This window comes from Lissotriton helveticus, chromosome 9 (genome assembly GCF_964261635.1).
Source record: "Lissotriton helveticus chromosome 9, aLisHel1.1, whole genome shotgun sequence".
NCBI lineage: Eukaryota > Metazoa > Chordata > Amphibia > Caudata > Salamandridae > Lissotriton > Lissotriton helveticus.
In genome coordinates, this window is record NC_136070.1 from 429,511,989 (window position 1) to 429,528,184 (window position 16,196).

General features: G+C 45.5%; 1 protein-coding gene across 1 annotated transcript in view; it reads right to left on the reverse strand.

The window, feature by feature from the left end:
* CDC42BPB (CDC42 binding protein kinase beta) overlaps window positions 1-16,196 on the reverse strand; it is a 709,648-nt gene that overhangs the window by 329,137 nt on the left and 364,315 nt on the right. The window contains exon 19 of the mRNA XM_078660224.1: window positions 3,971-4,119. Within this exon, the coding sequence (XP_078516350.1) occupies window positions 3,971-4,119 (149 nt within the window). The remainder of the gene's footprint in view (window positions 1-3,970; window positions 4,120-16,196) is intronic.

Sequence of the window (16,196 nt, forward strand, 5' to 3'; positions counted from 1 at the left end):
GTCGCCCCTATCAACACCTGGTATTTCCGGAACCCTAAAACCCGCTCCGAACTTGTGAAAGCTATTGACAATTATTTTGATGAAAATGTGGGGTCTGTTTCTTCTGCTGTTTCGTTGTGGGAGGCTTTCAAGACTGTTGTGCGTGGGCAGTCCCTTTCCCTGATTGCCGCCGCCAAGAGGGCTTCCAACATGGAGGTTGTGCGATTGGAGTCTGAGATAACTGTGCTTGAAGACGATCTTGAGACAGGCGTCTCCAGTGCAAAGTTGCATTCCCTTGCCTTGAAACAAGCTGATTACAGGGCTCTTGTGACTGATGCTGCGAGAATGATGTACAGGGAGCAGCAGGGCAGGTTGTATGATGTGGGAGACAAGGCGGGTAAATTGCTAGCGTGGTTGGACAAGAAAGAGAGAGTGACTCATGTTGTTCCCGTGATTGAACGGCCTGATGGAGAATGTGTTGTGGATCCAGTTGGGATCGTTCAGTGTTTCGTGGACCACTTTAGGACTGTGTATACCTCGGTTTGTGGTAGGGATGAGAAGGACTCTTGTTTGTTGCAGCGAGATATCGCTCTGCCTAGCCTTTCTGACACTGACAGGGACCTCATGGATGCTCCGCTCATGGTTGATGAGGTTGCTGTTGCTATACGTTCCCTCCGATCCGGTAAGGCGATGGGCCCCGATGGTTTGCCTATTGAATTGTACAAGCTGAGACCCGACAAAAAGGCGCCCTATTTGAAGGACATGTTCCTCGAGGCCTTGGAGTCAGGCTCCCTCCCCGCGGACCAATGACTCGCTACCATTGTAGTTATCCATAAGGAGGGTAAGCCACGGGATCGTTGTACTTCGTACAGACCTATCTCTTTACTCAATGCCGAACCTAAAATCTTGGCTAAATTATTGGCGAATCGCTTGGTCACTGTGGTCGGGGACTTGATCCATCCAGATCAGTCCGGTTTTATCCCGCATCGCAATACCGCCCTGAATCTTCGCAGACTACATGGTGTTCTCGCGAGAGCTGAGACGCTCACTGAACCGGCCATTTTGGCTTCCCTTGACGCTACCATGGCATTCAACACCATCGAGTGGCCTTACCTTTGGGCGGCCCTCTCGAAGTTCGAGTTTGGGCCGGTCTTCATCGCCTGGGTGAAACTCCTTTACGAGGTGCCCCTGGCTCAGCTGGTAGTCAATGGGAAGGTGTCTTGCGTTTTTACGCTTGGGCGTGGTACCCGGCAGGGCTGTCCGCTGTCTCCAAAGAGCTTGCACCTCCTGAAGCAAAACAGACAGATGGTCCTTCAAAAAGTGCTATGATGTAGGTGCAGGTGCAGTGCCTCGAACAGGAATGTCAGGGCACAGCTCTATTGGATAACTTGAAGGATCCAACTCTCAAGTGTAATAGTTTACCACCCCTGCAGGAAGTGACTAGCCCTGCCTCTTAACAGATTGCTGTATGCCGCTAAGGGTTCACCAAGGAGGTTTTGAGGCTGGTGACAGATGGGAGGAGTATTGGGACAAACAGAGCTCATTATGACCTAGTCGTGTTCTGCTGGGCCTATGTCCCTGACCTCAAAAGGGCTGTGAGGCCTGTTGACTATTGTGGCCAGGCTTTCCTTGAAATGCTCCAGCAGAGCCACCTTTCACCAGACAGGCAGGATCATTGCAAAAGCATGTCAAATAAGGATCACTGAATATCCCCGGAGAAACTTGTACATCTCATCCATGTATGGGCTGGAGGACCACGCTCGTCCCCAATGCCCTTCAAAGACAGTCTGTGGTGTCTAGGTGGGAGTGGGACTTGGCTGAATGGTTTGGCCAAAGAAGCTCTTATGTCTTCCTGGACCACTGGCAAGATTTCACCGACAAAGTGCCACAGAATGCAACTAGCACTGACCTACCTCAAGGAAAGGCTGGCAGAGGAAACAATTTTTTGCCAAAGATTTCTACATGTTTGGACTCTGTTAGGATAGGGTACTCATTAGGGTTCACTCTGCAGGTGGATGCCTGCACCACCAAACTCCCAGGAGTTGGATGTTGGGTTAAGAAACCCAGTTCACCTGGGCCTGGTCTATGGCGAGGCTGACTTGGTGGCCAGTGCATGGTTTAGGCCAAGTGCCCAGTAGAGTGTCAGTAAGGGCCTATTTGAAGAGCAGGCGATGTTAATTCAGTGCCAGGCAAGGTTAAAGGAACCCTGTAAGCACAATTGTTTTTACTTCCCTAGTAGGGACGTGGTAGGCCAAGGACCTCAGTAGCCCTTTTCATCATAGTTGCATAAGGCATGCTTTGCTCTGCTGTTGGTCCAGGGGGTAATCTCAAATTTGGGCAGAGTATGATTAAAAAATTTGGTGTAGTGACGACGCACGGCTATGCTCCAGTGGAATAGTGCTCAAGTCCAATGGATTTAGTATTGGCTGTGCCACATCTAAATCTGGGTGTAGCTTCAGTCAGGCTCAAGACAAACTTGGCTGTTCTGAAGAGAACACAATGGGGTTTGGCTCCTACACTGATGTGTGAGGAATCAGAGTCAATATTCAAGAGACAAACCCAAAGTCAGCAACAATGCCAGTATAGGACGCAAAGGAGGTTAAAGGGGCACAGACGGTGCCAATGATGGCCCCTGAGGATCCTTGAGCACAGAAGTTGCCAGAAGAGCACCAAAGGTGTGCAGCATGGACTACTGAAATGCTTTACTCTGCTGAAACATCACTGGTGGATCTGGGAAATCAGGGTGCTGCATCAGAACTAAGGATGGAATCGGCTCCTCAGTGGAATGGGAGCAAGATCTCCAGGCACGCTTATGCCTTTGCGCCTTCTTTGGAAAATAAGACTGTCAGGAAGGGGGCCAAGTCCTGCTTGGATTTCTTCTGTTTCTTCCTCGAAAACTTTGATCGTGACTGCAGCAGGGACGACTTCAGGTATGGGAGTTGGTCAGCACTCTCTACTTTGACCTCGAAAGGGACCTGTATTGAGTTTTGCAATGCTTTGCCGCATAGAGCTTCACTTCAGATTGCCTTTGGATTAATCCGGGAGTAGTTGTAGCAGGCCTTGGACTCGTGCATTTAACCCAAGCACCAGAGGCACACCTTGTGTGGATCAGTCACATACATCTGTTTGAGATAGTTCCTACAAGGTTTAAGCTCTGTAGTTTTAGGGGTGATATGCTCATCTATACAGTGGAAAAATTGGAGAAAACTCTTAACAGAGTGAAAAAGGAGCTGAGGTCTGGATTCACATCTCAAGGCACGGAAAGAAAGGAACCGACATCAATGCGCTTGGGTGGTGCTTATATGCAACTCCACTAGTCACTTCCAGACTGGAACAGAGTCGACACTATGAAGGACAACACCACCTACCAGAATGCAGTAGCACTGCTTTTTTCATTTTACACATCCAGTCTGATGCCTGGGTATATTAACATGGTGAAGAATCTGCAGTTTTGAATTATGCATCAGAATAATATTTACCTGAAATTAATGTTTGCAGTTTGAAATCGTTCTAGATTCACATCTTGTAAATTATTCAAACACAAGGTGGTTGGGTCTGGAAAGATTTTTGTATATCCTATGTTCTACTTAATCATAGCAGACAACCCTACAAATGATAGGAAATCAACCAGAGAAAACAAAAATGACCTTGGAGACAAATGCTAAATTTAGATTAGTGAAATTACACTTTACAAATTCTGTGTAATAAGTTTCTAAAATAAAAGGATGACATTTTTAAACCAACTTACATTTACTATCTCAGGAGCAGTGGTCCATATGCTCCGGGCTTTCCCCAAATCACATTCATATATAATGCATTTGAGGACGCTGTAACTGGCAACATGTGTCTCCTGAAGGATAGCATATAAACATCCAAACAAAATATGCCAATGCAAATGTGTTAAAATCAACAATGATTCCAAAAGCTCCTAAAACAAGGAAATCGAACTTTAAGCTAAACGAAAACAAATGCATTCGCATTAATTGCCTACCTTTCAAACAATAGATTTCCATCTTTAACCCTTCGCAGCTCTTCCTGGATAGATTGTTTGGCACGTATTTCTGCTTCAAGTGCAGACTGCAACTCCAGCCTAGCTGACATATCCAACTTCTGACTTCGTCTCACTTTCCAAAGAGGATCCTGTCAACAAAATTTGAGGAGTTAACGGTGGCAAAACATTTAACGTGGCAACACAATCTGAGTATTATTTCAATCATGCTGAAACATTAATTTTCAAATAAAAGTACAAAATTATCCTGTAATAGAAGTTTGATTGATAGGAGCTGCCGTCATCTCATCTAAGTCGACAAAATATATTAGTATAACACAATACCAGCCATTTAATGCAAAGGCTAACACTGAGAATTTTTTTAACTCAATATGCTTAATGAATTTTCATCAGATGAAATAACAATTATACAAACATTTTGTTTAATAGCAGATAGCATTAATGCCTTGCCTATTCGCAGTTTTAATGCAAGCTGTACATTTATTCCATGTCAAAGGTTCTGTGACAAAATCTATCAAGACTTGTCAGAAGCTGCTTTTATTCTTTCCAAGTTGGCTTGGATGGTATTTTACTAATCCAACACTGTAATACTCTGCCTAAAATGGTAGAAGGCTTTTGTCATTTCCAGCTCTGTCTGTATAGGGCTAGCTAATCCTATGCTTAAAAAAACTGCTGCAAAAATGGAAAAAGGCTTTGTTAATTTCCTACCTTGGTGTGGATACAATTGTGCTAATCAAATGCTTAAAAACTCTCCTGGAAAAACACACTTTTGCAGAGAGCGGATTTTGAGTGTCGGTGGTGTTGCAGAGTGCTTCATACAACAAAGATGCTCTCCACCGAAAATTTGGAAACTATCCAGGGTTCCCTACTATCTATCTAGATATATATATATATAGATATATATATATATATATATATATATATATATATATATATATATATATATATATATATAACTTTTCCTTGACGATTCACTGCTTCACGAATCGGAAAAAAGGAACGGATTACTCTTCTTTGGTGCAATTATTTATTTTGAATTTCTTTTGCGCTGTGCCGCCATGACGCGTTTCGGCCCATGTGGGCCTTGATCACATGCCGCGGTGACAACACTTCCGCATTTTTAAAGTGCCAGTGCATGCAATCGTTATCAACAACAGACTGTCATGTTCCAAGGTTGCTTCGAGGCATTTGGCCGTAGAGTAATGTACAAGTTGCTTACCTTCGGTAACAATGTATCTGGTAGAGACGTTGTCTAGCCGCAGATTCCTGAACTTAGAATATCCCCAGGCGTGAGACTGGATCCGGATTTTTTTTTGCAGCAGCAGCACCTCTGTGCACCAGGGGACGGCGCCACACCACCCCGCACTGCCATCGTACACGTACGTGACGTCAGCGAGGTCATATAAGTCACTCACAGCGAGCTGACATCAGTTTTCTTCGGAGAAACTTTTCCACTGCACACCGCGGGGCCACCAACAAAGAAACTGGGAAAGTATGGGAACAGTGTGCGAGGGATGAAAATCCGTGAATAAAGAAGGAGGATGGTGGAAGACGCCAACGTAAAAGACAGAATTAGACACTGCCCACATATAAGTGGAAGCTATGAGAAAGAGACCCGCAAGCTAAGCGAAGACCCTTCCCCGACTGCAACGAGTGAAGAACATCTCAACTGATAGTGCCATGTAGAAGTGTGCCGTCCACTCAGAACAGAACACAGAAAGAACAAGAGTCCACTGTAGGAAAGTATGAAAAGACTGGCCTTTCCCCTCTAAAAGCAGAGGTTTAAAACAAAGCACAGCCGACCCTCAAAGAGGATGACCATGAAGAGACCAGGACCCCGAGGTAGTAGAGAAGATGGAAGGAAGAGAAGGGAACTGGAGAGGAAAACGAACCTCCTTGTGAATCAAAGGCACCATATAACAGGAAAGAAGCCCCTCAGCAGAAGTTAACTGCATATGGCAAAACTCAGGGTAGTGCAACAATCTGAACCCCCCCTAGGAGATAACCCAATGGCAACTGAAGAGGCCAGTGGAGAACACCACTAGGCAAAGTCCTCGCAGAGCGGGGAGGCTGGGTGGGCGTTAAGGAATCTGAGACTAGACAACATCTCTACCAGATACATCGTTACCGAAGGTAAGTAACTCGTCTATCTGATAGAGACATCTAGCAGCAGATTCCTTAACTTAGAATAGATACCACAGCCATACCCCAAAGGGGAGGAGGGTCTGCGACAGAACAACAGAAAGTGCCAAGCATCCAATCCGGCAATAGAGTGACGGCTAAACGGGGGAAAGCTGTGGCGGAACAACCCGACAGCAGCCCGAGCAGCTTCAAAGAGCAGAAATAACAGGCTAGCCGATATCCTAAAATGGCCAGAATAGCGCTATGGCATACCCGTATGAAAATGACAGGAGAGAGAGAGTGAGCGAGAGAGCAAGAGGGAGCGAGAGAGGGAGCGAGAGAGAGAGAGAGAGAGAGCGAGAGAGTGAGCGAGAGAGGGAGCGAGAGAGGGAGCGAGAGAGGGAGCGAGAGAGTGAGAGGAGTGAGAGAGAGAGAGAGAGTGAGAGAGCGAGCGAGCGAGAGACCACTCTCTGCATAATGACGCACGATGAGTACACCAACCCAAGTTCGAAAAGAACTTGAAGAGATGCAACCAGAGCCTAACAGACTAGCCTATAGAAGGAAGCCGAAGGAGCCGGCGTTAAGATCCCAAAGGCAAGGCTAGAACCTGAGCAATGCGTTGGAATTAGCCGGCGGGACAAGAAACACCTCAAGTGCACACCGAATCCCAAAAAGTGGTAATTAAGGGCAATTAGCGTCAATTTGAAACCAGCTGAAGCCGAAAGAAATATGCTGCAGACAAACGGCCATAGAGTCCTTAAAGTGGCTCACACAAGAAGCATAAGAGTGCCCGACTGGGCAGTACGAAGCCAAAGTGAGAAGCAACCCACAATATAGACTTACAGGCAGTAGTCAAACACCACTGCCATCAGAAGAGCTGTCCCGCAGGCTTCCCTTTGACAATAGTAAGCAATAATTTGGAAGAAAGGCACATCCGAAGGAAGTGGCCAAAAACACCAAGTTAACGAATGGTGGGAAGAGTCTCAGAATCCAAGACCAACACTCCAGAAAAGACACGTACAGCGTCGAACACAACAAAGGGAGCATATGTCACTTTAGGAAATCACTCCAGTAAGCGGAAGCAAGGAGATATTAGTCCAGACCTCGCAGTCTCAACAAGAGGTGACGACGTAGGAAGAAGATACCAAGGCCACCGGCATGTAGACATAAATGTATAAACATACAATTATGTAGAGACAGAACTAGCCAGGAGCATGAACATGCACATATCGGACCATACCTATAACAGTAAGGGCAGGTAGGAGCCATTCTTGAAGAGGAGACCATGAAACCCTCAAAGGAGGTAGATGACCATGGCGTAAGCAGATAGCAGCAGGGAAAAACATAGAACACCGTACAACGGACCACCAAGCGATGCATGGAACCCACAGGATCTCCAGGCCCATGTGAGATAAGCAAGGCTATATAATAGCATACCCCACATGGAGTATGTATACCCCAAACAACGGGGAACACCTCTTAGGGCAATACGCCAGGTCAAAAGAGTGCAGTAACAAACCAAGCCCGTGAACTGAGTTCCGAGTCGTAATGACATTACTGAGCTGAGCCACCGGCTGAATACCACAGTCAGAGGGCACAGCAACCTGTGGAACTTGGCCACAGAAGGCCAACAGGCAGCTGAAAGCAAAACGCATCCAAGTGATGCTAATAAAAGGGTAAGCCCCCTCGACCACAGAAAAAGAAGACTTAAGGCTCACCGCCCATGTTAAACACAGAGCGCATCTAAGGGATGCGAAATGATAATGTTCCACAGAAGACAAGCCTAAAAGGAATTAAGTGGGAGGACGAAAGCCCGCCAGGAGCCGGTGAACCTCCGACTCGACGTGAGCATCAAAGAGCAAATCCCCATCAAAGGGTAAGCCAACCAGTCACTCCCGGATATTTTCAGGGAAGATGCTATCTCGCAACCAAGTGTGACGCCTTAAGGCAACAGAACTCGCCATGGCTCGGCCCAAAGAATACGCAGTATCGAAGGCTGAAAGGATTGTGAATTCGGCAAGGTCGCGGCCATCCCGGATGAGGTGAAGGAGATCAACGCGAGCACCTTCAGAGTTTGTAGTACAACAGTTCATCAGTGGGGGACGGTTGTAAGCTGACCCTTCCAAGACACTGAGGGTGCGCCCAATGCCCAACGGAAGGGAGCCCCATGGAAGAATGAAGATCCTGACAGGGCTCCTGGGGAGGCGAACAGCCTGCCAGATCTGGGAGCTCCTTAGGAGGCTCCACAGATTCCAAGGGGGGCACTGGTAACACTAGCTCCGGTGACGCCGGGCAGGAGGGCGGCACTGAACTCTCTCCAGAGGCCTCTATAGAAGAGTCCAGAACCCGCCGTCGACACAGTACCAAAACGACGCGTGTGAGCTGATTGTGCCTCGTCAGACGCCGACTCAGCAGCATCTGGAGTCAAGTCGGCGCCGTCCAGCGCCAAAACTATGACAAGCTCCCCCTCTGAAAAAAGAGAGGGCGCGGGGCCGGCGAGATAATCTTCCGGCGCTGCCCTGGCGCAAGCTCCGACTCATCCAGTAGAGGCTCTGATTCCAGAGAAAGGAGCTGAGGCGGAGCCGAGCCTCCGGCACCGTGACGGCGCCGACACAGGCTCCGGACAGGCGGCCACCTGCCCAGAAGGCTGGGGTGTGCTCAAGTCAGGACTATGAGCACCGGCAACCACCTGCGGCGCCACAGGGAGCCTCGCGGGGCGGCAGAGGCGCCGTGGGTCATAGAGGGAGACCCAGAAGGGCCGCGCCCTAATGACACCATGTGGAGCATAGAGGGGGACCCAGCCGGGCCGCGCCCTGACATCACATCTCCGACGTTCCTGGGAGGCAAAGGCTCAATTGGTGCCGGGGGCGAGCCCACCGGCGAGTCCTTCGGAGACTCCACAAGAAGCGGGGGTCCCAAGGACGTCCCAGGAACGGGAGAGGACCCAAGGGAGGCCTGCAAAGCCGTAGCATAGGCCTCCATTTATGCCCAAGTCGCCCCCACACCCGGATAGGGCGGATACAGGGGGGACGACCGTCGGGAGCGCACGTCCAGAAAGTTCCGGGGACCAGTGCCCCTGATAACAGAAGAAGGTGAGGGCAAAGACCTAGGCGAAAATCGCCTTGACTTACCAAGTGGAGAACAACGTCCCGGGACCCCAGAGGGCGATCGACGGCAGAACCGAACAGTAGAGGGACCTGCAGTCGACGAAGAGGCGGGGGGGCGGCTAGGGTGAGACGACTCCGACCGGGACAGTCGCGCTGAGAGAAGCCTCATACGGCGCCCCCGCCGAGACTTCGGTTTCAGACATTGGCAGGCTTCACAGTCCATGGAGTCATGGTGCTCTCCCAGACACCACATACAAATAAGATGCCGGTCCGTGGCAGACATTTGCCGCGAACAGGAATTACAGGACTTAAAGCCCGAAGGCATCGCACACTGTTCCAGACGCGAAGAGTCGAAAATAAGGCCTAAAAACAGGCCAGAGGAGCTCATTCCGGATCCGTGTTGCAAGCGGAAAAGAAGGAATACTGACATCAGTGCGCAGGTAGGGACTTGTATGATCTTGCTGACGTCCTGTTCGTGGACGACGTGAGGACGGGGTCGTGTGGCACCGTCCCCCGGCGCGCAGAGGTTCTGCTGCTGCAAAAAAAAAATCTGTATCCAGTCTCACGCCTGGGGATATTCTAAGTTAAGGAATCTGCAGCTAGATGTCCCTATCAGATACTAAATGCAACATTTAAATAACGTTTTCATGTCCCAAGGTGCAAATATGCATATATAAAATTGTATAAATACAATAAATAACATGAACATACACGACATGTTTAAAACCTTAATTCCTCCAATTGGTAATGTATATGTATACCTGTTTTGATTACCAATTTAAAAACCCAATTTGCAAAATTATGTATCCAACTTGTTTGTATAAATACAATAAATGAAAACTGATTTACTCCAATTGGAGATGCCTTGTGTAAAACCCCAGGCTTGTTATTCTCTGTTTCAATACATGTTAAATTCCAATTTTTAGGCAGACAGAGTTTTAGTTGCAACGGTATTGTGGAAACATCATATCCCAATGGGCTTTAGGCTCTGCTGCTACATGACAATTAAAGTGCAAAAAATGGTCGTGCAAAATGACGCAAGTGTACGCCCAGTGCAAAAAGTGTTACCTAAAACTTGAAAAGTTTGGTTACGCTTCTTAAAGTGACAGTGCTAATTTAAAAATGCTTAGTGCTAAAACTCTTACTTAAGGTAGAGCACTTATTTTAAAAAGGAAAAGCAGGAATTTTGGAAGCAGTGAGATCTTACACTTCATGCCTAAATGCATGTCTTTCACCACAGAGATATTACAGCATAATGCTGTTTTTGTAGGATACGGGTTACCCACTTTATGCCTCATTATAACCACATGTACAGATCCTCTGTACTATTGAACCCGTGAGGGCTTTTACTGTCCAGCTCCAAGATATATTTGGTTTCAAGTTTCCTTAGGTGGGCCACTCTATCTCCGCCTCGCCTTAACAGGGGAATTGTATCTATAGCATAATATTTTAGTTGTTGTAGGTCATTGCCATGTACCTCCCTTAAGTGGCGGGCCACTGGATACGTTGCATCCGAATTAGTAATGGCCCGTAAGTGCTGGAGAATCCTCTTGTGGACCTGCAGTTTTGTGCTGCCCACATAATGCAGTCCACAAGAGCAATCCAGCATGTAGAAGGCAAACTCCGTTTTGCAGGTTATCAGGTTTATCCCCAAAAGGTGTCTGGAAAGTTGTCTTACTTATGCCATTGTTACAGGCCTTGCAAGAAGAGCATCTAACAAATCCATTTCGCCCTGATAACCAACCGGACCCTGTTCTTACTTCTGGACTGCTACTGACTATTAAGTCACAAGTGGAAGGGCCTTCCTGTAGGTGATAGTGGGCTTTGCTGGTATTGCGTCCCGCATCTGAAGATCACCGAGTATCAAATGTCAATTACTCATTATGATCTTGCTAAGACTATCTTTTTGTTTGTTGTACGTTAAGATAAGTCTAAGGTCATTGTTATTTGTATGTGATCCCGTTTCTGTACGCAGTTTTGTCTTGCTGTGAGATGGTTTAAACAGTAAGTCATGTTGGGACAACTCCCTAGTCTTTTGCATGGCAATGTCCACTGTTAGCTCTGCATATCCTCTCTCTAGGAAGCACATTTTACTTGCTTGTTGTGCCTCTAAAAGGTCTTTCTCATTGCTACAGATGCGGCGGATACTGAGCATCTCCCCGTATGGGATGATACAAATGGTGTTTCTGGGGTGGAAGGTGGTTGAATGGCGCATCGTGTTACCTTCAGTAGGTTTTTGATGCAGTATGGTGTGTAACTGTTCCTGCTCTACATACACCTCTACACCTAAAAAACAGATTGACTCTTTACTTATATTGCAGGTTTAGATCATTATCATTTATTTGTTTAACAAACTCCTCTGCACTCTACTTGGTACCCCGCCCAATAATAAATAAATCGTCGATATAACGAATCCATTTAACCACATGGTCTGCTCCAAAATCTGCATATTTGGTGTTTAGTACAGCTTTCTCCCACCACCCCATGAGGAGGCAGGCGTGGTTTGGGGGAAAGTTTGCCCCCCATAGCTACGCCCCTCACTTGCTGGTAAATCTGCTGGTTGAATAAAAAGTAATTATCTAGGCAAAACTGAATCAGACTGATCAACATTTTGTTGTGTTGGTAATACTGGATCAATCTGGAGCCTAAAAAGTAATCCACCGCCCTTAAGCCATCCCTGTGATGGATCGACGTGTACAGGTTAGATATATCCAATGTCAGTAGTACATAATCATTTTGCCACTGGACATTGTGTATCTGTTTTTAAAAATCCGTAGTGTCCTGAACATAGGATGGCAGGGTTTTCACAAGGCTTTGTAGGAAGAAGTTAAAATATACAGACACATTTTCTAGTAGACTTTCTTTGGCCGATATTATTAGCCTTCCCGGTGGATTTCTGATATCTTTATGGAACTTCGGTATAAAGTTTGTATTCGTCCTGATTGATTAAGCCAGCGCTTTTCCAGGCCAAGAGTCTTGTGCACAATTTGTTTTGAGCTGTCAGTATTGCTGGCTTGTTACCCAATCTATAGCACTTGCGATCATTTAGTTGTGACATGGCCCCTTTCAGATAATGTTGCAGTGGCCAAATCACAACATTTCCACCTTTATCCGAATTACAGATAACTACAGTGTCATTGTCACGTAGTCTGCTATATCTTATATATATATATATATACATACACACACACACACACAAGATATATATATATATATATATATATATATATATATATATATATATATATATATATATATATATATATATATATAAATAGTCAGTGAAAAAATCCAAAGGTTAAAGTGACAATATAGATAGGTGGGAATTTCAGTACCAATGTAATGTTTTAAACTAAAACAAAACCACTGAAATTCACCAGCTATAATTCTATCTAGTGACAAACTCGTGCCCTAAGGCAACTTAAACTCGTGCCCCAGCCATGCATAGTCTTGTCGTCAATGATATAATTTCAAATACTGAAGTGATGTTATCAATGATGTTTTAGAACATGTCATGAGTGTTGTAATATGTGGGGTAATTAGATGTATATGACGTAGGGTCTCAGAAATTCTCCCAAACTTTTCGGGCATCTTTTCAGTGGGCTTGGCCTCTCTCAAGGCAATCAATTTCTGGTGACTTTGTTGCTGTTTTAGGGTTACCTATAATCTTGCTCTAATCCGTTTTAAAAGGGCAATCAGCTTTCCTCTTACCAAAGAATAACAGAGGAATGAATGCCTTCTGATTAACCTATTGATTTCTTTGTTTAGGGGAATTAATCTCTATATACCAAGCCTACCAACCTGAGTGGTAGACAGCTAATTTTCCTTAGCCAGCTGATTTTCCTTAGCCACCAAACAATTCAGGTAGAGCTTGTTCTTTTGAAGAATATCCACACCTTTAACTGAACTTTCTATAAGAGCTGTAAACAGTTTTTCAGTCTAGCAATTTTCACTGGATTTTCATAAAGCAAGATATAACAGTGCACACAATAAGAGACCTCATATCAATAAGCCATATCAAAACACAGCGTTCCATAGTCCGTAAGGTTTTTCACATGTTGGATTTCACATTTGAATATTGATATTTCTAGAAACCAAACAGACATCATGCAGCCGTACCACAACTGTAACCCTCCTCTTGTCCTGTTTTCCACTCCCGACACCCCTTTAAACAGTAAAATAAATTAACATAAATAAAGATAAAAGGATACTCAGGTAAGACAAAGGGATAGCGCTCTTTTTACAAGTACTTACTATGAAAGTAGTGCTGCTTTTCAGAACTGGAATAAGTGTAATGCTCACACACAAGAGGGGCTGGCTTGCAGCGGAAGCCCTTCGGAAAGATAGCTAACCAGGGGACCCCAGGAATATTTAAAGAACTTTAAGTAATCTCTAAAAATGTCTAATCCTTTCTATTGTGCCCGCCTTACCAAAAACCTGTGTGCCATTGAGTCAAGGCAGGGGCCTACTACTACGCAGTACCTTTCGCTATCTTCGCCACCCCTAAGCAGAGCCATATTATGAATTTATCACTTTTAGTTTGATATTTCAGACAATTATCTCGTAGGCCTAAGAGTGCAAATTTAGGAGAGTCTGGAATCGGGTATCCCAACATCTCTTTAATTTGAGCAAATATTTTCAGACCAAAAGGGTCGAATTGTTGGGTTATGGCGAAAGTCACCCAGCAACCCACAATCCCTCCAACAGAGGTCAAAGCCGTTAGGAAAGATTTTTTTTTTAGTTTAGTGGGAGACCAGTACCGGTCATATAATACCTTATAGTGGGCCTCTTGTACGCCTAATGAGTGGCTGTGTTGTGATATGTAATTTCAAAGTGTCTTCCACTGTCTGTCAGTGATTTCCTGTCGCAGAGTGTATTCCCAGAAACTAATATAATGTAGCTGTGGGGAATGCAGTGTGTGAATCACCAAGGAATACAAAAAGAAAATTGAAACCTTACAGGTGCCCGCGCTACTCATGGAGCTTTCAATTGGTGTGAGTTCTTTAGTTGCCGCTTCCCGGACCTCAGGTTGCAGCACCCAGTGTTTTAGCTGTAATTAGTGGAAGTGTTCAGAGCTTGGGAGGCGAAAGTCCTGTAGACAGTGTTCAAAGGTCAATATGTCCCAGTTATGGAAAACGTCAGACATGGTGAGGCAGCCCCCCTCCCTCCAGCATCTAATGGGCCAGGCTGAGCAGCCGGAGGGAATGCCAAGTTGAAGTGAACCGGGCTAAACAGGAAAGGTAAAGTCGTCCAGACTGTTAACTTAATCACCTCGTACCATGTCTTGTGGGGTGCTTAAGTAGGCAGTTTGGGGACAGTCTGTTTTTGGTTTCCATAGAACATCCCAAATGACTCTCCCACTATTACCCTATCCATATGGAGCCAATGTTTGTCCCACTTGTGCAGGGACCATTCAGAAATTACTTGTAGTTGGGCTGCTTTATATTAAAGATGAAAATCCGGGAATGCTAGGCTTCCTTTGTCTTTTGGCACCCTAAGAAATTTGAAGAGTAAGCGGGTTCGTTTATTCTGCCAAATAAAGCGCAAAGATGGATAGTGGTAGATACACTATGTCAATGGCAAGACTTTGAAAAGATTGGTAGATTCGTCATCTTGATCGCATGCATTCTGCCTAGCCATGACATATACATGGGGGCCCTTCTTCTGAGGTCACCCTTCAGTTGTCTAGGTATGTAAGCTCTTTTTTCATCCACTTGAAGGGGATGAGGCCACCAGCGTTTCCATGTCTGTGTCAGATAGTTTCAGATTGAGTAAGAAAGACTTGGTCAAGTTGATGCGCAGACCCACTACCTCCTCGAAGAGTTGTAGCTCTTCCTGCAAAGTTGTAAGGTGGGCTTGCGGAGAGGTGAAAGTTAATAAGATATCATTGACGAATAGTAACATTTTATGTTCAATAGATCCGAACTATGATGCCACTAATGGCAGGCATAGCTCTTATCTTCGCTGTAGGAAGCTGGCTCTGTATATACTATACCAAACTGAGGTATAGTGTGCACAGAGTACAATGGAACCCCAAAGGTAGGCAGAGGTAAAGTTAGATAGCACCGCACTCTCTATTTGTGGGAGTGTGGTCGAGCAGTAAGGCAGTATCAGAGGACAGTGTTAAGCATGTGTTGTACACACTCAGTGAGCAAATGAATTCACACACTCAAAGACTTGAACTTCAGACCAATTGTTTTTGTATAAAAATATTCTTTAGTTATTTTATTTCCTAGAACCAAGCAAGCCTGGCACAGGTAAGTGATACGTACTTTGCAGTAAATATACAGTAGTAATACAGTTTGGATTTGTAATAGTAAAGGCACTTTGTTTTCACTTACAATATGGCTTCCGACAAATGCTATACTTTGTAAATACAGTACATAGACTTGAATGGGCTTTTCAGTAAAATACCAGGTAAGTTACTTTTTGGATTAATTATCTTACAAAAAGCAGTGTACCTAGATACTACTCCAGGACATTTCCTGTAAAAAGGTAAGTAAAATCGTTTTGGTTAAACAGTGTAATTTTAAAGAATTTCTTTAGGTTTTCAAACTCCACACTTAGAAACGTTTAGAAGAAATACAGTCATTGTTATACTATGGAGGAAAATAGTGTTATCGGTTTTAAGGTAAGTATTTGGTAGTGGGAGTTGTGGGTCTGTGGGTAGTCTCAGGGGTCCCCCAGGGTCAGCGATGCACTCTTGTTGCACCCTCAGCGGCACTAGGGCGGCCGGGTGCAGAGCGCTGAGGCCCAATGTTATCCAACGGGGGATAGGGGGCCTCCGGTTGGTGGCTGCTGACTAGCAGGTCACTTGGCTGTGGGAGCAAAGCTCCTGGAATTTTGCTCAGGGCAAATGGGTAAACAAAGTAGCACCAAAGGTTCACCCTCAGCGGCACTGGGGCGGCCGGGTGCAAGGTGCTGTTTCAACGTTGGATGCCCTGTTGTTTGCTATGGGGAAACACCGGTTTGCAAAGGCA